At 45.8% G+C, this 21559-nt stretch overlaps 2 protein-coding genes across 2 annotated transcripts in view; one reads left to right on the forward strand and one right to left on the reverse strand.

Annotated features, from left to right (window-relative positions):
• Positions 1 to 2278: 2278 nt before the first annotated feature.
• On the reverse strand, positions 2279 to 5704 carry DFFA (DNA fragmentation factor subunit alpha). The gene is made up of 6 exons (XM_065738044.1): positions 5593 to 5704; positions 5343 to 5504; positions 4944 to 5074; positions 4205 to 4394; positions 3752 to 3906; positions 2279 to 3365 (listed from the first exon to the last, which is right to left on the reverse strand). Exons 1-6 carry the CDS (start codon positions 5687 to 5689, stop codon positions 3162 to 3164), a joined length of 939 nt encoding a protein of 312 aa, XP_065594116.1. The 5' UTR covers positions 5690 to 5704; the 3' UTR covers positions 2279 to 3161.
• Positions 5705 to 5867: 163 nt separating this feature from the next.
• Positions 5868 to 21559, forward strand: part of PEX14 (peroxisomal biogenesis factor 14) — a 70713-nt gene continuing 55021 nt past the window's right edge. The window contains exons 1-2 of the mRNA XM_065738111.1: positions 5868 to 5918; positions 11007 to 11054. Coding sequence (XP_065594183.1) covers positions 5883 to 5918; positions 11007 to 11054 — 84 coding nt within the window. The 5' untranslated portion in view covers positions 5868 to 5882. The remainder of the gene's footprint in view (positions 5919 to 11006; positions 11055 to 21559) is intronic.

The raw sequence follows: 21559 nt of genomic DNA on the forward strand, positions 1-21559 counted from the left end.
TTACAAGGTAGGTTTGTCTACTTGGATGTGTAAATAATGGAGACTAAGTCGGGGCTTTGATATTCTGAATGCTTTGCCATTAACAGAGTGAAGCAGCAGCCACCTTAGCTTTCGTCTTCTGGCAGTGTTCTAGACCTGTGCTGCAGCCCTCCCACCTGAACACCTATAAGCTGTTCATACTTTCTGTGTGCAGCACAGTTCCTATGTTAAAACTTCTTAAAGGAATAAAATCAAGGAAATGCTAATTTTTGCATAGTTAGGGAATTTGCAGCTTAAATGAGCTTTTCATCTACAAATCATAGATCTAATTTAGTGTTAAATTAAATTACAGAGCATGGTTATTTTCTCCTGATTTGCACATGCAAGATAAGCAAAGAATGACCAAATACAATTTTTTGCTCTGATCTACAGTTCTGTCTCTAAAGGAGACAGTTTTTCAGTTGTCTGTTGTCCTTGGCTGAAGTCTGTCACTTCTGACCAGACACACGTGCATGTATCACTACTGGTGTATGTGGAAGGTGCTGGCTGAAAGCTGGAGGTGATGTTCTGAGAAGTTTTATGGTTATTTGATGTAGAGAGATTAGATCTGGCAGCAGCATTTTGTTTTCACTGACAGGAAACTGTAGCTCTGAGCTGACATTCAGAATATGATGTTATGATATGAAAAGAAGATGATCAAAAGATCTATAATAATGCCTACCCTTAAAAAAAAAACACCCAATTTATAAGGATAATTGAACTGTTACATTTAAAAATGCCATTAATTAAGAATTTTAGGGCTTTTCAGCTTTGTTTGATTGATTGCACTGCTGAAATAGATCCAAGAAGCAGTACATAAACGTGACCACTAAAAAATGATTTTTCATAGAAATTAGGGGATGAGATACAGCACTGAAGTCCGTTAGCCTATTAGCTAATTGCTTCTCATTTTTCACTGAGACATTTGAAGGATGTTGACTATAAGAGAGCTTTAAAGAGAGTTAAGTACTACATATGTGCTCTTTGCAGATAACCCAAAGTACTCCTGAGAGCTCAGCTTTCAGCTTAACTGCAGCTCCCATCAGCTTATAAAAGTCTGATTATTTTGTTAATGTGACAGAACAATTAAGAAAAATCAGTAACTATTTAAATCATACTATGCTAGGTCTAGTTGATAATTTCATTCTGAAGTTTAAGAACTGCATTATTGAATAATTTGCAGGCATCTAAGCTGTAACAGTGCTAACAAAAGAGGAGAGAGCAGCAGTGAAAGCCCTCTATTTGTTTTCTTGAAGCTAATTTGGAAGGACCATCACTGCCTTCCACAAGAAGTACCAGCATGGTCTCTGTGTCCTCCATCTCAGTGTTTGCCCGAAGTAGGTGAGTTAAATATTCCTAATATGTGCAGGATGTCAATAATTATGCTGTTATTTTAGGTGTATGTGAAATGCCTACAGGTAAAATCCTTTTTTCCTCTTGTACAGCATAAGCAGTAGGATTTCCATTGCTAGGCTGAGCTAAAGAAAAGCAAAGTATTGCAGCCTTGAGCAAGATTGATAAAATAGTTGATAACAGGAAGGATGTTAATCACAAGCAGAGATGTGAGCTCACAAGAAAAGCCTGCTGGCAGCTAGCAAGCCCAGTGCACTTTCTTTCAATTGGTAGCCAGCATAATGAGCTCTGAGTGCAATAGAGCGTGCTTCAAAAACTGTTTATAGACAGCCATGTATGCTTTTTCATAAAGGCTTGAACATTAAAAGACTGTAATAAGTAGCTATTAAAACCAGCAGGAAACCCTTTTTACCTGCCGTGGCCTAAGATGTTACAAGCCAGAAGCATATTTGTAAGAAGCAATTACATGCCCTGGCAGAACAGGCTTCAAAAAGGTGACTGCAAGCTTCCCTCTAATTCTAGTCAAATCTCAGTGGGTACCTGCCCAGAGGCAGTGAACTGGCAAGGATACTTACAAGTTACACAGGCAGTCTAACGTTGTATGCACCATCATTCAACTCAAACACACCTGTTCAGCTGAAAGCAGTACTTAGAAGGCATCCTGTGCCATTTTAAGTTATGTTCAATCAGAAGCTTTTGCACAGTAATAGAAAACATTGATAGCCACAAAAGCTTTGGGTTCTCTCTTACCTTTCATATTACTCCATGTTCATCTCACAAGAGAAGACTGAGAGTTCTGGTGCAACGTTCACACTGGTGTGAATGCACCCTATACTTACACAACCCTTTTGGGTGAGTAAATATAGTAATATTTCCTATTTTAAGTCCTTCCTCAGTCCTTAACATAATACTATACCTACTGGCACATATCAAAACTAGTCCAACATTACAGTAAAGGACTTTTAAACACATGATAATTTAATCCATTTAAAAAGAAGCAGGTTAATAGAGAGGTGTCATGATGATATACCAATGATTAGAACACAGGCCAAATACAAGTCTTATGCCCCACAGCCATTCAAAACAAGCATTTTCCACTTCAGTTGTTCTGCAAATTAGTGCTTGCACTACACTGAAAGATGCAGGACTTTTTTTTTACATTAAAAGCAAACAAACCAAAAACAACCACAACAAAAACAGAAAAGGTTTTGATTTTACTTTGAGTAGTAAGATTAGCATGAGAATTCCAAGTGCCTAGATGCCAGGCTGGAGACTAAAGTCAGCAGCTAGAGAAACTGCACAATGATAATATCACAACAAACCCCTGCAAAAAAAACCAACCCGAACACGCTGTGTTCAGTGAGCAATCATCAAAATGCCCACTTTCTGTTCATTAATGATGTGGGTAATTTTCATCCTTTACACTGGAAGTGGTGGGAAGGTGAGCGAACTGCCTGAGGTTGGATCAGCATTGTCAGATGGAATTTTCTGGCTCCCACCCCAACGAGCTATTCAAAGCTGAACTCTTACATGCTGTGTTTAGCAATGCCATTGTTTTAGTATTCTGCAAAAAGCCCAAATCCCTTTGGTTACACAAATAACTGGAATCACAAGTGTTTATGCCTCAGGACAAGGTCCAAATTTCAGTTTTCTGCAGCCAGACCACAGTATGACCAGCAAACTATGGCTCCCAGGACACACCTCATTTCTGTTGGTTCTAATTAAAAACAAAAAAGAATGCAGCCCACAACTTCTTGTGTTTCCCTGACACTTGAGGCAGAACTACAGTCTTATTTCTTGCGTTTTGGACTAAGCCCATCTCCACAAGGCCATGCTTTCTTGCCCCTTGATGCACTCCTCAGGGAGTGCAAAGTCTGCACTTGTTGTAGACGCTTGGAGAGCTCCTGATCACAAGCTTGCTGTACAGCTTTGGCTTTCTGCTTGTCCCAGCTTAAAGCTGCAGCCAGGGCTTGCGTGTCTTCTTTCACCACCAGCTGTAAGAGACAGGCCTGTAACAGAGCTGCCCACTGATGCTCTAACACCACAACCCCCTGCCCACACAATAAGAACAGGAGTAACAAGACATTTGTTTCACGCCAATTTGGTGTTGAAGATGTTTCCAGCTCACATCTTTTATCTCTCAGGCTAATGTATTTTTCTTGAATGTTCTACCAGTACTTAGAGCTTGAAGCTGTATGTTCAAATTAGCAGAAAGCAGTTACTTATTTTCTTCAGCAGAGAAAAGCGAGATTAATAATTTAATATCATTTCTGATAGTTTACCCAGACCTTCCCTTTTGTGCCCCAGAGGCTTCCCCTTGTCAACCCCTTCTCCAGACAGGGAAGATCTGCCAGAATGTGGTATTATGACCCTCACCCACCTCTAGAGTTTGACTGTCCAAGCAGAGCTCTGGGGCGGGTTTCTCTTTCAAAATAGCAAGGATCTGATCACTGAGGGCTGTTCTGGCTGCAGTACCTGCACCACTGGTACCCATGTCAACCACATCCATCTCCTTTCTTGGTACACTCTCAGACTCTGAAAAGTAGAAGGATCATTACAGCCATGTGCACAGGACAAGGAGAAGTGGCCCACACTGCACTGTTGTTTTTAGGAAATCCACAATATTGAGGACTTTTTCCCTGATATTTTACTTTCAGGAACTGTTAAGCAATGGACAGCAGTGATTCTTCCACTACACCAGCTATCTGATCACCCATGTTAACAGCTGCTAAGCAAGTGGCTCACCCCAGTCCTCCTCTCCCCCTTATGTGTTCCACTCAACTCATTCAGGCTTCTCTGAAAAGCTCTTCTTTGGCATCCTGACGTTCCCTACCTGTTACTTTGCTTAAGATGCTGTCTTCATTTCTCAAGGCCTCTAAGTAGAGTTCCAGGAGCTGCTTTGACTGCCGTTCCTCTTCTCGTCTGTCCAGCACCTGCTGCAGGGTGTCCTGCAATACCTGGATTTTGGTTTGACTTTGGGCAAGTTCCTCTGCCAGATCTGAACGTGGTACATCAATAAGCACCTTAAAACAAAAGGAGCATTCCTGTTGTATGGACTGAGTGAGCAATATCCATCACACTGACCACAGTGCAAACAACAAGCCTGAATAACAGAGCCTCCTCCTTTGCCAACCCTTGTATATTTCACAAGGTTTTCTCAGCTGGCAGCCTGGTTCTGAAAAGCTGTAGCCCAGAGACATTCAGGAAGGTGTAGAATTGTGTGTTTTTAACGTGATGATTCTTGGCCTGATGATTCCAGGTAATCAAAGTACCAATTCTTACGTGAGTATGTGGACACACAAAAGAAAGCCTGCATGCTGCAGGAAGGCAAGAAGGGGCACAATCACACAGACATGCAGTGAGGTACAGCCTGTGATTAAGAGCATCCTCCTCACACTTGCACTGTCAGCAGAACAAGCATTCCCCCTCAAGGAGAAATTTCAGTGTAGCACCACAGCTAAAGAAACAACAGCTGAATTAAGCTTTGGGATCTTATTTGCTCATTCTGTTTTGTGCCATACATTTGCAGTGTATGGACAAGCCTGGTCCCACCTCGCTCTTCCCCTCTGTACCTGCAGGTCTCCTTCAGACATCAGGATGATGTTAGACAGGTCACCCCTCAGCTGCCGGGCCAGCTGCCTCCACCTCTCGGTGCCGCTGTCCACTTCATCCTCAGGCTCAGAGAGCCAGCTCGATCTGCCATCTGACACAAACGCCATCAGCCAAAAGACAAAAGCACAAAGCTATCGAGATCGGATCGAGAGCCGTTACCTCTCGTTTAAAGCATTTCAACGCTGCTTTTTAACCACTGCCAAAACCGGACAGTGGCATTCCTTACAAAGCAGCCGCTTCCCATAGTGAGCCGCTTGGGCTCGGCCTCCCAGCTGAGCGGATCGGGGCACTTCGCGTCCTTCCCCCGGCCCTGAGCTTTTCTCGCTCTCTCCCGCAGCACGGAGCCCCGCGATCCGTACCCGCGCTCCTCCCGGACCACCTCTCGTCCTTGGCCAACGCCACGAACTCGGTGTTGGGGGGCAGGCACAGGAAGTAGTCCTCGTCGTCCACGATGGTGCCATCCTCCGCCAGCACCAAGGCCACGGGCTGCGCGTCATCGCCGATAGCCAGAGCGCGGCCAGCTGCGCGCAGAGAAACGTTTAGTGCCGTAACGGCGGGCCACAGGCTCCATGAGCGGGGCCGCGCCCGGGAAGCCCCGCGGCCGCTCACCCTTGTCGCGCAGCTCCCGCAGGCAGGAGGCGGCCAGCCCGCGCCGCTCGCGCCCGTCGCGCCTCCGCACCACGCACGGCTTCAGCCGCGCCGCCATGGCCGCACGGGGGCGGGGCGCGCTGACACGCGCAGTTCCGCCGCCGCCGCCGCCTTAAAGGGACAGGCACCCGAGGCCGCGGTGGAGGGCGTTGGTGTCGCATCGGCAGCGCGGCGCTCGGCTCGTGCTGCCTGCGGGGCCGGGCCGTGTGTCCCATCGCCTGGGCGGGCATGGATTAGCCGGGCCTGGGAAGATGGCCTCCTCGGAGCAAGCGGAGCAGCCCAGCCAGGTACACGGGGCCGGCGCTCTGCCCGCCCGGCTCGGGGCAGCGGGCCGGGCCGGGGAGCAGCCACCTCCGCGGGGGGAGCGGTTGAGGGGAGGGCTGCGGGGCTCGGCTCCCCTTCCTCCTCCCTCCCCCCTGCCGCCTCCTCGTGAGCCGGGGCGCGCGGCCGCGAGGGGCGGAGTGCGGGAGGAGGATCGCGCCGGGGAGCGGCGGCTCTGGGTCTGTGCGTGGGGTAAAGCGGTCAGACGGGGAAAAAAGTCGAAAGGCCCCAACGCGGAGAGAGGCGGAGCGGTGCGTGTGCCAGGGGAGTTTGCGCGCCAGCTTGGGGAAGCGATTCCGCCTGGCAGCACTCAGGGAGAGGGATCCTTGAAGCGGTGGCACCAAAGGGCGCAGCAATGACAGGCGCGATGCAAACGCTGCCCGCGAGTGAGTGTGGGGGAGGGGTTGGGCAGGATGGAGTGAGCGTGTGCTCAGGGCACGTGCCGAAATCATCGCGGTTTCATAAATCGAGGCCTGAAGAGAATGGGGAAGGCAGAGGGGGAAATGGCAGCGCGGTGGAGCTGCGTGCAGTCTGGGTTTCCAGCCGGCTGCGTTTGGGTTGGCGGGAACCCCCAGTGCCACGGGCAGGGGCTGAGAGAGCAGCGTGACTCCTGTGTCACCGTACCGCCATCCCAGCCCAGGTGCAGTGACCTGGCAGCCCTCGTCTCCCCGCTGCCTCCCACGGAGTGCTGTGCGGTGCCATCCTCGAGGCAGTTGCAGGAGGATCTTTTCTTGCAGGTGAAGGCTCTGTCTGTAAGAGGAATGGGGAAGAAAGCAGCAAAGTCTGCTTCGCTTTTCTGTGCAGTCATTCACATCCGTTCCCATCTGACTGAATCACCACACACCTTCCTGTCAGTACTCTTATTTTGGACTGAAGAAGCAAGTTTCTAGGGAGCAGAGATGATAAGCATCTCTAAACAGAGCTAAATTCCATAAAGCTTCTGCTCTGACTGACTGTGCGAGCCCCCAGGCCCTGTTACCAGATGTAACCAGGCTGCCAGTCAGCTTGCTGAGTGGTTCTGCACTGGCCATGTGCTTTCATCAGTAGCAGCTTGAGGTGCGGGCACAGCAGTCTGTTCCTTGTGCTGATTGCTGTCTGCGGGAGGAAATCTGAAACAGCCTCAGACTGATCTGTAAGCAGTCTCTGAGAGAGCTGTCTGCGGGTTTCTGGTGAAGAAGTCTGCTTAATTGGTAAATGCAGTCGTCTCAGAAACATTTGGGTTCCTTTGATATCACGTACTCCCACTGCACCCTTTAAATCTCTGTTTTATGCTTCTTTAGTGTTGCTTTGCCTCAAAAGCAGGCTTGATGTTTGCATTTTTGGTGCAGGCTGCTGGGAAGTAACTTTTTGCCACAGGGAAACCACTGTGTCTGGCTCCTGTGAGGAGAGGAGGGGTTGAAGCTGCTGCAGGGGATAATGGTCAATTTTCTGCTCCCTTGCTGGGTTCTGTAACGTTGTATGCAAAAGCAATGGCACACTGTTTGTGCCCTATGTGGGGTATGGCCTTACGACCTCCTTATGGCAGATCCAGTTTGTAGGGCTCCTTTGGTGTTGTGCCTGCTTTGGATATGGGAGGTACCTGTGAGTTCAGCTGCAGGATAGCCATACTTCATGCAGCAGGAGCAGCCCCTGTGTGTGTATCAGAGTTCCTCCTTCCCTATGCTCACATGGGACAGAGGGGTTCTGTCTGAGGCTGTCAGTTCCTGCTCTCCTCCCCCGCTGCTTTGACATTGGTTGCACATGTTCATCCAGAACTGCAGCTGGGGAGTGTTCAGTGCCCTTAAATCTGGTTGGCTTGGGTGGGATTTGAGAGAAACTAGCAGGTTTGGCCAGAAACAAGGGGTGTAATCTGCAGTTAAAGGATGTTTAGCAAAGTAGATGATTTCTTAAGGAGACAATTTTGCAATAAAACTTTTTATCTTTTTATTAGCATATCAGAATGTAAATAGCACTCCTGATATGCTGCAGTTTTGACAGTGGTACCAATGCATGTAAGAAATAATTCTTATAACACACTAAACATGTGAAGAAAAGAAAAAAAATACTTATTTTCTGGTAGGAGTGATGTTTATTTATAGTCAGACATTCAGCACAAGGCTGTGAGTGGTAGAACCGTCTTGCTTAATGTGTTTGTGTTTGGATCCTATCATCTGCTATTACAAATCTTGTTAGTTTAGATGCTGCAAAGGGAGCGTCAGATATCTTTTGCCTTACTGCCTGTTTTGTCTAGCTTGTCTCATGAGTTAATATACTGCCTCAAGCATTGCAGAGTGTGGTGTTGCAGCTCAGATGAAATCACTGACACAGATAGGTTTGTGCTCTGAATGCAATGAACGTTTCTACTGCAGATTTGAAAATAATTCACTTTATTTAGAAATCGTATTCCTTGGGCTTTTTAGCAGTGTATCTGCTAAATGAAACAATAAAATGAACAGAAAAAACACAGAAGAAAAGAGCCCCTTAAAAGTGAGGGGTGAGCAGGAAGATGATGCGGGCTGTGGACAGAGTAACTGATTTCTGCCCTCTGTGGGCTATTGGGATTTCTCTGATGCTGAGTACTTGGACAATACTGGAGAGTGTGGTTGGCTCAGCCAGCAGCAGTGCAGGCCCAAATCTTGTTTTCTTTCTAAAGCTTCACTAAACCCGCTTTGGGCCCAGTGTGCCATCTAGCTGTGTTTCGCCTCCGTGTAGGGGAATAATTACATTTCAGAGATGTTGAAAGATGCCTGATTTCTTGCTCCAGTGTCTTACTTCTCTGGTTGCGTCACCAGCCAACGTGTAGGTGAATTTTCCTCCCCTCTTGCCTCAAGCTCTGGATTGCTTTAGCCTCAGGATTTTCTGCTGAGTGCGTCTTAAAGATCGGTTTATGGTATGGGGTGTTTGTTCTCTGCACAGTGATGGCTGTTGTTTTGTTAAACAGAGGCTATTGAGCAACCATCACATGGAAAGGATGGATTCTTCCCTGCCTTATCTCAGCACTCCCATGTTCCAGAGGGTTGCTGTGCTGTGCCTTAGGAGACCTGTTCCTTCACTGTCACTGTGCCTTGTGCTCAGCAGTGTTGCTGGAAGGAAAATGCAGATCCTGTTTGAACTGTTTGTAGCCTCAGATGATACGGTCAGAGTACTGCGAGTTATCCAACTAATCAAATATGTTGTCAGGCTGCGTACAAACACATCAGAATTTTTGAGTGTGTGCTTTCAGAACTCTGACCTACCCACATAATTTGTATTTTCCCACATTAACCTGGGCTTCACTCCAGGGGCTCTTTGGGCAGTTTCCCAGCTTAGCTAAATATCGTGTGCAGCGCAGCTCCCGAAGGCAGAGCAGACATGCTCTGTGCATGGGAGGCTTTGGGACTTTTCTGAGGCTCTGAATGATGTGGAGGTTAGTGCAGGGGAATGGCTTCTTTCTGGGTGACTTTGCTCCTTGTGCCTCTTTTCAGAGTCAGCTTAAGTGGTTCATGTCATTTGGATTTTCCTGCGTATTCCTAGAAAACTCAACACTTAACGCAGGTGTCTTGATGGAATAGTCCAGTGGAAGTAGCTGTAGGTCCCTTTCTGAATTGTGTGCCGTGTCTCAAAGCTTCTGACCCTGAAAGCAGGTATGCTGTGTGTGTGTGGAAGTAGGAGGTCAGTGACAAACTTGAAGGAAGAAGTGCCCTTTTCTTGCAGTCCATTCTTGCATTGCCTCCACCACAGGACTTGGGGATGGTATGGATGCTGGTATTTGCAGTGGTTATTTGAAATGTGGCTGACGTTTGATGAGGTATGCAGTGGACAAGCAAAACTGGAGATGGCTGCACATGGAAAGACCAGGAGCCTCCAGAGATGACTGCCTAGCTGTGAGATCCTGCAGAGGATGTGCACAGGTCTGGAAGCAGCCGAGTTGGATGTGTTTGGGTTGCTGGCACCCTCTGGTGGCAAGTACTTATTTCTGTATATTTTTGAGTGCTTGGTAGATGGGGAGAAAGGAAACTTGAGCTGCTTTGAAGGTGTGATGTATTGCATAAAAGTGCATGCAGTTGGAGGTCAAGACATCACTTAAGGACTTTATGGTATCACTAGAAAGCTTTAGCTTTCACTGTGCTCACTGAATAGGATCTCCGTTCTCTAACTGAGCCTCAAAATGTCTTCTTTACCATTTAAAATAGCTTTTTTTGTTGTTCTTTTTAACCATTGAGTCAACCAGTTCATGACAGTTTTTCTAAGGAAAAACCAGAGCAAAGGAAATACAGTTTAGGCCATCTGAATGCATGTGAATCCCATTAGAAAGTAGATGGTTGACAGAGAGAAGTTTGTTATGCTGTAATGTGGAGAGCAGATAGATGGTGGTTATACAGTGATCAAAGTTTGCATTTGTTATGCCTGCAGAATCCTGAATTTTTGGTGTAATCCAGCCTTAGACTTACTGTCCTGCCTAAATTCCCTTTTCCTGCTGTATACCACCCTTCCCCAGTGTGCAAGGTGAGGTGTTCAGCATCTGCCCTAAGCCTACCTGAGTTCTGTTGAAGGATGGCACTGCTATGGCTCAGCTGCTGTGGGCTATACCTGAATAATCATTGCTTTGAAATCTGTAGAAGAATTGTGCAGAAAACAAAAGGCGTGTACCTGGTGATGAAAGTGGGAAATGCTCAGTGTCAAATTTAGGCTTACAGAGGAGAAAAAGAACCACGGATTTAGAGCCAAGTACCTTTGCATCCACTTCTGTAGCAACACTTACAGCTGCTTTGTCCAGAATCTTCCTTTTATCATTCCAAAAACCTTTGCAGATGTTGAGCACTTACCAGGTCCCTTGGAAACCAATCTCTCAGAGGTCTCCCTCCCTAGAGCAAGTTCTGCTGATTTGCAGGGTTCTGTTTAAATGACGATTGCTGGAACTCATTTTCTGTCCCACCCAGCCCTTTTGGTCTTCAGTTCATCACTGCACTTCTAACAGCAGAAACACGTGTCTGCCCAGGTCCCGCCTGTGTGTAATGGGCAGTCCTAACAGACTAGCGTTTCTAATTGTGTCCATCGGGTGGCAATGTAACCTCGCTCTTCTTTTTGCTTTACAGACTGGCTCCTGCCCTGCTACTGAGAATGCAGCATCTCGGGAGCCTCTGGTAAGCTCTTCTAGCAGCAGCACACAATTTCTTGCTGATAATATATGCGTTGTTCTCTTTGCTACATCATTTTGCATGCATTTTTTTTTTAAGGGAGTTGTTGCTTTGTGAAATAGGTGTAAACTGCCTAAGGTTGCTGTGCTGTTGACCTCTGAATTCTGATGTGTGGCCATCACCTCCTGTCTTTCCCGTGGGTTAGGCATGGCTCACCTAGGCCTCTGAGTTTATCTGAGTACAAAGTCAGCACTGAGCAGGGGCTGTCTGCACTGTGTGTGTGCACTGTGTGCTCTTGAGTAGTGCTTATTTAATATGGAGTCTGTAGAAGAAACTGCTCTTAGGGTGATTGTCTGATAAAGTAACTTCTGCTCAGGACCTCACTCGAGCTGTCTTTACTTTCAGATACACTCATTTAGCTTGGAAGTGTTTGGCAGCTGGCAGTGCATGTGATCCAGAGCTTTGACTCTAGACCTGTCTGGAAAAGAGCTCTGGGATTTATTTCTTACATGAGGAGAACTAAGAGAACCCTGTTTTGTTTTTATGGCGTTGGAGCCTGGGAAGTGAGGTACCAACCACCAAGCTGCAGCCATTCCTTTTACATCCTTTTTCTTTTTTTTTCCTCTTCAGCCCTCTGTAACTCAGTCAAATCTTAGCCCTTCTGGTCCTAAACAATCTGTCTCACCGAGCTGTTTGGCTTTCCTTTGTGCTTGTGGTGGATACAAGCTGTCTGCGGTGAGATGGCTCAAGTGCTTTCTGTAACAACGTGGCACAGGTTGTTGCAAAAAGGTTTTACTTCGTAACTCCTACGTGGAGATCCCAGGAGAAAACTTTTGTAGGAGGGAGATGTGAGTAGAGACTCAAGTGAGAAGGGTCAAGAAAATACATCTAATGAGAGTGCTGTTAAAGAATTCTGTTGAGCTCTGCATTGAAAATCTCCCTACCCTAGTTATACTGTGTGATCTCTTGATTGCATTGTATGTGAGATTACCCAGAGTCATTACTGACAAAGACAGCACACCAGCTTTGTGATGGATTTGCTGTTTTGTCCTTCTTCCCTCCCATGTGAGGCCTAGAGCTGGCAGCACATCACCACAGCTTGTGCTGGTCAGCGGTGCATTCTCTTCTCAAGGCAGATACTAAAGTTACCTTTGATTTAATTGATTTCTTACTGTATATGCACCTGAAGAATTGCTCAGAGGAAGCACACAGCAGCTGTGTATCTTTCTGTGCGAGTCTGTATTTGTACACGTGTACAAATATTTATGAATGTAAAGAACTCCAAAGTAAACTATCTCCTCATCGTGGTGAGCCTTGCATGTGAGCTAATTAGGGGCCTTTGAAAAGTGGAGTCTTTCTCCTTATATTTCATGATTTGTCTTTTATATTAAGCTCTCACGGCCTCTGTCACGTTTGCTGAGGAGTCATTATTGTTTCCATCTGTGGAAGCTGCACTGAAGGAGTGGTGCCGTTCTGTCAGCCAGATGAGCCGGGATCGTGCACGCTGCCTTCCAACGTGTGCAGCAGCTCTGGGTCCGTGCAGCAGCCTCGTGGGCACATGGCACCGTGTCATAAAAGGGTTTACAGAAACAACAGAGCAAACCATGGCACGAGTCCAACGAATGGCTCCGTGTGGGGAAAGCCGCGCGCTTGGGGAGATTGTTGCTGACTTCAGAGCTGGCGTGAGACAGCTGAGGGAGAATATGTTGTAAGGTTCTTGCAGAGTCTGGAAGAGGATCTCATGACCGAATTCTCTTCTGTCCCCGTGTTGTGTTTTTTTTGACTTAACTGGTGGCTGAAAGTGCTGGCATTTCTGAGTGTAGAGGTCTGTGTTGGGCGTATTAGCGGTGTGCGATGGAGTTGGAGCATCTTGTGCTGTGTCAGCAGATGTCATGATAGGCTCAAGCTGGTTTTGCATTGCATTTGTGATTTTTTTTAATGAGTACTGCATCCTGAACAGTACTAAATACCTTCTGCTGTGTGCCTGGTGGCTCTGTCTCCTGTGCACCGTGTTATCCCACAGCTTTCGAGAGGAACTCAGGAAAAGCAGTGATTTCTAGTTATTTCCAACAACATGTCCATGTTCTCCAAGATCATGCAACCAGCTGCTGCCTGACACTTACGGTTTACCACATTTCTGAGGCCTTCAGAATGGAGCCCTGCTCTCATGTCACGCTCCTAACTGCTACTGTAAGACTTCTTGCACCTCACTCGTGGCATGTGCTGTTCTGAACTACCAAACTGGAGATAAGGGGCTCTGCATCCGTGCCATTAATCCCCTGAGTTATCCAGTGTCCTTACAATAAACTGTCCCAACTGAAAAATGCCCCCTAATGAGAGGTCATTGTGTTACAGTACTGACAGTGGAGAATGAGTTGGAGGGGGATGGGAATAGCTATAATTTTCGCAGTAGAGAGCGGGCACTCATTTCCCTAGCTGTCGGTCTTGGCCCATTAAAATCTGCCGTGTAGCTCCATAGTGGGAAGTGTAACCTTGTGTTAGCAGAGTGTCAGCATCTCGCTCCGCTGCTGTTTACAGCCACGTTTGTCATCGTCAGTGCGGGATCAGCTTCTCCTTGAGTCCAGCTTCTCAGTGAGCATTGCTGCATCCCTTCTGCTTCCCCCACCTTTTGCACATGCAGCCACCTCTGATAATCCTCAGGGCACTTGTGGAATTGGAATAAGGTTGTCTTGTTGCAGCTGCTCAAAGCAAGGTCCTGGGATGTGTGAAATACGTATCTATATAGGACAAAACCACTTCCTATGATGTTAGAACGATAGGAAATTGCCCTTTCTTTTTGCATCTTTGTTCCCTTGATCTCTTTTCTCTCTTTAGTGTAATGACTTAATCTTTTCTGCTTCTTTTGAGCTTGTTTTGACTCTCCCCAGCAGTCTTGCAGCTGGTAAAACATTCTGTGCTGCTTTTGAGATGCTTTCAGAAGCTGAATATGTTTGCTTGTTGGCATTTGCTTTTTGCCCAATCTACTTCAGTCTAAATGACAGCTATGAAGGCAATGCTTGAGAGCCCCTACAGGAGCCTGGGTTGGAGGAAATCCAAAGGGAATGGGGCTTATAAGTGAGGTCTTCCCACGTGCATTTTAATTTTAGTTTTATTCTCTTCTGCAGAATTGTTTAAATTTTGTTCCTTTACTGTTAGCATGTGCTGTTTCTTTCTGCTTCTTACTGCAGATGCTAGTAGTTAGCACTGAAATGTGGACATCTTACTCCCTTTTTTACAGGCTGTCAAAGTACAAGGTAATAAGAAGTACTGCTGCTCCTATGGCAATTAGTGTAGAATTTGTTGCCTTTAACCCAATGGGGGATGAGGAATGGTGACAGAATGGTGCTGTAAGATGTGAAAGTGCTCACTGGTGCTAACGAGAACACACAATCCATTTTTGATGAGCAAATCATTGGACACGTTACAAATCTATAACCTCCCCTTGTAAAGTAATAGATGCTGTCTTTCTGCTCTATCAGACTCTGTGAGAAAATGAGGGGTTTCTTTTTAAAGATTCTCTTCTGCTTGAAATTGTGGTGATTTATTTATTTTAAATAAAGGCAAAAAAAGGTTTTTTCAGAGAAAAACTTCTGCTGGGGTTTTCTGGAGCACACTCTTGCTGTGGGGATTCTGTGTGGTCCTTATGCTTTATTTTCAAGCTTAAAGATCCTAGTCTAGATTTGTAGATTTCTTTCAGAAGGATTTTTGTTTTTAGGGATGATCTGAAGTACAGCAGTGTTCTGGAGGGACAGTACTTAGCATACTTCTGCTTTCCATTTTCCCTCCTTTTATTGTTTAACACGAGATTTATACCTGTTTGCTGTACAAATTTTGTTTGCCACAATGGTTTGTTCAGAGTGGTGGCCTACACTGAATAATTCTCTAAAAGTAAATCTGTCCGGAGGGGATTTCCAGACAGCCAGAGTCAGTAGGCAACTAACTTATAGCCCCCAGCGAAACATTAGTCAGGGTAATTTAGCACCGTCAGCAGGAGGGAGAGAGAGACTATCAGCTCGGTGACCTCCTGTACTGGCAGTAACCCTAACGGTGTGCTAATGCTTCCGTTTGTTTGGGGAGCTCCTGAATGCCTTGCTGTGGATTCCCGGTGTTGGACAGTAATTCCATCAGGCTGTGCAGATGGCAGCTTTACAGGGCCAGGAGCTGCGAGCTGGAGGTGTGCGACTTCCTTACGTGGTGTCCTTTGGTTTGCTGCAGACAACTCTTGCACTAAGTGCACCCCTCGTGTGTTTGACCTTCTGATGAGTTTGAGGTTGCTTTTGCCTTTTTTGTAATTTACAGCCAAGACTTCGTTACCTTCTTCTGTTGTTCGTGCAGAATGTACTCCCATAATCTGTCAATTCCTTTTGCTCTGTTGATTTAGACAAATACATTGTATGAGCAAAACATGCGGATGCAAATTTACGTCCAGAGCATAAGGGAAGGCTGCTGCATCCAGTTAAACTGGTCAGTGGGGAAGGTTCCATGGAAGTCTTTTGAATCCCAATTTTTAACGAGGATGAAATGTAATAATCTGGGATATAATTCCTACTGTAGCATTAATTATAATGCTAACATGTGAAAACTGGGTACTTGCTGTTTGACAGGCCAAAGCGGGGTATGGTGTTATCAGACAGTACAAAATGGAGTGATGGCTTTGTCTGTCCCTGAGAGCTCAGTGGTTCAAAGAGCAATTAGAGCCAGTGGGTGAGGAGCACAGCCAGGCAGGCATGCTTACTTCCTTTACTAGTGGTGAGTTAGCAGCTTATGGTCTTTGCCCTGGTGTAGAACAGTTCTGAAAGCAGTTCTCATTTACTTTTCAGACAAACCAATGTTACTGCTCAGAAGACTTTGAAGATGTTTTTAAAATAGTTGTAATGCTCTAAAAATGCTGGCACCCACTTAGGAAATATTTAACATTGCTTGATGTTTACCCTTGAGAAAAATGGATTTCGTTCCTCTGTTTACATTCAGCTGATGTTTTGGAGATAGAAACGTGCTACACCTACGAGCAACGTTTCATAGGTCGTGCTCTGCTTCGCTGCCAGCTGGTGGCTCCGTGCTGGTTGGCATCACAGCTCTGCCTGCTCGTGCTGGGAGTGCTTTGTGCCCCAGCTGGAAAGGGGACCTGCTAATTTCACAGAGGAGGTGGCACACAGGAAGGAGGTGCTCGCACTGTGTGTGCTTTGGTGATGATGTGTTGTGGGATCAAGGTGAGATAATGCTATCATCTCAGCTCCATGTGTGTGGAAAACATGCTATGTGCAGAACAACTTGTAGAGGGCAGCAATTGCCTGCAGTTTTCTCTGCTTAGGGAGAGACCAGCTTAAGAACTTCCCGGGAGTGTCTGCCTTTTTAGCTTCTTGGAATAACTTGATGTAGGAGACTTGTTCTTGAGAGTGCCTCTTGACTCCGTGTTATTAAATTCCTAACCTGGAGAGTGTTGCCAAAGATTCTTAATTCCTCTCCTCTAATACCACTGAGCAGTTGGACTCCTTTTGCCCTTATCCAGATGCTATGTCATTGTTACTGCAATCAAAAAGAGTTAGTCTTGTGACAGCTAGTGACTCGTGAGATTATAACTGCTTACACGTGATAACTTTCTTAATTTCTTGGCTTCCTTCTACTTTTACCTAAGAGATCATGCTGTAAGAAAATCTGCAATATCTACAGCGTCTGTGTATTGCCTCAGAGCACAGGATACACTGCATCTTCATCGCTAGTGTTAGAGCATGGTAGCTGAGGCACAAAAGGCAGAATGAATTATTCAAGAACTTGAAAGAACTTTCCCCAGCTTTGATGCGCAGGAATACATCCCTCAGATACTTCTGATGCCAACTCCTTCAGAAGCAAGATTTACAAAGCTAGAGAGTCGGTACAATTCTTAGACTGGGAGCTCCCAAGCAACTTGTTAGAGAAGAGGCTTTTCCTATATTTGTCTGTAGGGCACTTCAATTAAAGATCTTCCAAACATCTGAATACTTCTGTTTGTTGTGTGTACTTCTCCCTGCTCCGACCACATCTTCTTTCCGATTGCGATCCCGTAACGCACCACGGCTGTTCTGACAACTGTGCATTTCTGGAAAAGTAGCAGTGCAAATATGCATAGCTCTTACAGAAGGATCTTCCAGCTGGGGAGATGCAAGAGGGGTAACTTCATATCATCAGCCACACTCACAGGATGCCCTGCTTTTTCACATTGTTTTACATCTTTTGGTCAGAGCAGGATTGTCCTGAAAATTTTGTCTTCCCTCCAGCTTGCTTCTCCTGTTTGTTGTGTGTGCCACCCCAAGTGATTCCTTTCCTCCTTAAGCATCTGCACCCTTCAGATGTTTGCAGACAGTTATCACATCATTTCTCCTTTCCCCACCCCCATCCTGATCTCTTAGCCAAGCTCTACATATTTAGCTCATTTAATCTTTCCTCATAAGTCAGAGCTGTAATTGACAGCTCTGACACGAAGAGTCGCATTGGTTACACATGCTGCCAACAGGATATAAATACTTTCTGTGCGATGATTGAGAATTATAGTCGAGACTGAGATGAGCCCCCCTTCTCCCCCTTGACACTGTATTTTTGACAACCCTTTTCTCAACATCAGGTTGCCACAGTCTTGTAAAGATGGATTTAGTTCTCACTCCAATGGTCAGCTACCCAGACATCGGGGTATCACATCGTTTGGGATGTTCCCTGCTGAGGCCACATGGGATTCCATTCTGATCCCAAGTTCTTACAGAGGAAGCTTCTTCTCTCTACTTCTGCCAGACTTGCAGAGGCCTCAGGCTGCTGGTGGTCCTTCCTTCATGCAAGTCAGAGCCCCATGCAGGGCTGCGTGCTGCCCAAAGTGTATGGAGCTTGGTCTGCGTGTGGAAAACGAGTGGTGTTGCAGCACTACTGTGTGTGTGTATTTATGCACTGCCACGGGGAGGCTCACAGTGCTGTGTTGGCAGGGATCTGTTATTCACATGCTCTTGGCACTCATGTTCCTCTCCACTACTGCCAAGAGGAAGCTCGGGATGCTATTGATCTGATTGGCATAGCTGGGAATAGGTTCAGGACTCTTGTTTATACATGTCAGATCTGGGAAGAGACTTTTAGCCCAACCCTGAAAGGTATTGCACAGGAAGAGGTAACTGTGTACTGCATGTCCATGTGCTGGTACATCCAGATCTGTTTCCAGCTAAACAGATGAGGAGGCTGCTTTAGATGACTTGTCTCCTCATGTTGGCTGCATTCTGTTCAAGAAGATAGGTGCAGCTGACAAAGGTTGGGGAAATTAATTATCTTGCTTCTAATGTAGTGCTCTGTGAAGCTTCATATGATGCAGCTTCCCCAGTGGGGCTAGTTCACAAACATTACATGTATTATTGCAAAGCACGCAACATAAAGAGAGCATTTATGAAAGGGAATATCAGAGGAAACATTATCGCAGAGACCTTTATAGCCTTTCCATTATTATGGTTTAAATCTTGACATGGTCTTTATTTGCAGTGACACTGGGACCAGTAAAGAAGTGTTCTTTCTCTTCCCCTCCCCTCCCCTTTCTCCCATCTCCTTTTCATTCTTTTCTTCCACATCCTGTTCTGAAGCTGTGGTGCAGAGATACAAATCGTTAAACATGCGAGTAGTCGGAGAGCCAGGTTTCACTTCGTGTGGAATCAGCCCCTTTTGACTCAGAAGTTGGAAACCAGATGACTCACAGTTGTGCATGTTTGTTGTTTTTAATAACTGTCGTTTTGCAAAATAGGTTCAAAGCTTCAAACCACGACTTCTTGAGTAGGGGTGGCATGTATTTATTTTTAATTTGGGAGGCTATAAGCTGGAATGCGTTTGTAGCTCCTCTCTCCCCTTAAAGTCTGAGATAAAATAACATCAGGCATTGACAATGGGAAAGATTTTAGAGAGCTTCTTTTGTTTTCCTGTTACCTGAAAAAGTGTTCATTTTCTTGGATCGATTCCTTGAGAGGAGTCCAGGTGCTAAACATCTAGAGGGACTGCAGGTCCCTCGGTGTTGTTTTCTGGTTTTTAATATATACCCAAAGGGACAGGTTCCTCAAAGGGAAAGCGGACAGATGTTTTTAATCTGTGGGGTTTTAAAAATAAATGCCATTTCTGTTTATCGTTCCGATTTCCAACAAAATCTTTCTCTTGTAGGGAACCAGAAATGTGTTTTAGCAGCACAGCTCCCTATCAATAAAATCCCTTGGCAGTATGGAAAATGTGAAAATATGTACATATTTTATTTTTCTAGTGATTTATCACTGCTTTTACAACAATTTGTAAATTATAAGCCCAATATTAAGTGCTGTATGTTTGCTTGGTGGTGTACTCTATAATTTAACCCCACAAGTGCTGTGGTACTTTGTTGGAGTTGTGCAGATTTGTTCTGGAAGTCTGTTAACTCACAGTGAAAATGTATGGGCACAGAAGGATGGAGTGGTACCAGTATTAAGTCTGTGTACACGAGAGCAGAGAACGACCCTGCTTACAAAACCGGCATGCTTTTATACAGATATAAAAGCTGTATTCTGCCTCATGGTGGAATTCACTGTGGTCGTGGATTTTCCTCAAGTTCAGTTGTCAGATTTGAATGCTTTGGAGCCCTTCATTACCATGATTTATATGACAGTCCTTTGCCATTGTTATTGCAGCATGGAGTGCTGCGGCACAGTGCACGGCTCCTAGCCCACCGCAGCCTGTTGCTTCTGGTTAGAGAATGAAAGCCACTGCCAGTGGCTGATTGAAGGCAGAGAGTTCAAGTTTGGGTTCTGCTTGCAGTGGGAGATGGAGCATTTCTGTCATGGTGGCAATGCTAGGTGAAGCCTTACTGCCATGAGGAAATTCGGATCGATGTGCTGACCGCTCCATGCCAGCTGCGGTCTCCCTCGTTTGTTATTCTCATCTGGAAAGGAACAGGTTTTGGTCTTTGTTTTTCAAACTGAATGTAATGTTTGTGAAAGGCAGCTACATGGGACGCCCGGCGTGGCACGAGGAGATGAGGAGAGCTCAGTCCTGCCCGCTTGGATGCCTCACTTCCCTCTGAAGCTGCCAAGACGGATGCCAGTTTTTCCATTTAGTTGACTGTTGTATAGACCTTAAAAGGGAAGGTTTTAATGCAGTTGGCTGCTATATAGACTGTTAAAGGGAAGTTATTTATTTTAACTGGCTGCCGTATGGATTATTGCAAGGGCATTCCTTCAGCTGCAGCTGCTGTATTGACTAGTGAGTGTGCCGGGCCGTACTGCTAGTAGCTGTCATATTGACTGTTACAGAAAAGATCTGTATTTAAGCCATAGCACTGCACTGGGATCTCCCAGGCAGGATATTAATGCTAATTCATCTGCTCACCCCCTGCTGTGAGTGTTATTTGTTTAAATCTGTAGAATCCCACAGCGCGTTTATATCCTCGCTAGAGTGAGCTCCGCTCCCTGTAATTATTTAACATTATATGCTGATATAAATTGTAACAGTTAAAGAATGGTAATGAGTAGCAAAAAAACACAAACTTAACCTTAGAAATGGCAGAGTCAGCTCTTAAAACAACAGCCAGCAACTTTCGCTGTTCTCTGCCTTTTCCCAAGTCCATATGCACAGTATTGTGCATACATTACGTGTGTGCGTGTGTGTTCATGCTCGCGCTGGCAGCTGTGCCAGGCAGGGCTGTAATTATGCAGAATGTACTGCGAAACTTATGCACACACTCCTAATTACATACAGTGCCTACGTACGGCAAGTTTTATCTCTCTGCAGCTCAGCTTCTTGATGGGTTGCTCTGATAGGTGCTGGTGTGGGGGCTGCTGTGCTGGAGGGTGCCGGGGTCGGCTGAGAGCCGAAGGGTGTCACTGTTGCTCCGTGCAGGCTGTGCTGGTGGTGGGATTGTCTGGCAGTAAAAGCTGGACTTTGGAAGTAGTATTTTTGGCTATAAACATCTAAGGCATTCACACATAATTTATATGTAAAGTGCATGTCCATGCAGCTCTGCTTGTGTGTGGGTGGAGTGAGTAGAGGCAGTTCCATTGTGTGGTAGCTGACTTTTTTTTTCTTCTCAGTTTCTCTTGCCTGTTAGAGCATTTTTGTCCCAAACTGGCATGCAAGGTGGCCAGCTGCTGCTGAATAGCTGTTACATTCTGCTTCAGAGACTTCTGCTGTTCATCGGCTGAGGTGACCTGATTCCTGTGTGAAATCTGCCTGTGAACATAAAATAAAGGCAAATTTTTAATTTTAGGGGACAAAAAATTACAGTGTGCGCTGTTGTGGTGTAGAAATGACAACATTACAGTTGCTGTAGATTTTGGAAGCCCTCTAGTGCTGTTGGGCTTAAAAGGTACTGCAGAAATACATTTTTAAGCTGGTATGTAAGAGCACATTGACAAAACAGCTCTGCATGAAAAGAGTTCTTCAGTACCATACGAAAACTTTCACTGATTGAAAAATGGAAATTAGAGGGAAAACCCACGTAAATAGCCAAGCAGATGTATTTTGTGAAGACTTCTTGGTGCCCTCTGTCCCTTCTG

Source organism: Cyrtonyx montezumae, unplaced genomic scaffold (genome assembly GCF_038088225.1).
Source record: "Cyrtonyx montezumae isolate F1298 unplaced genomic scaffold, pur_monq_1.0 scaffold_21, whole genome shotgun sequence".
NCBI classification, from domain to species: domain Eukaryota; kingdom Metazoa; phylum Chordata; class Aves; order Galliformes; family Odontophoridae; genus Cyrtonyx; species Cyrtonyx montezumae.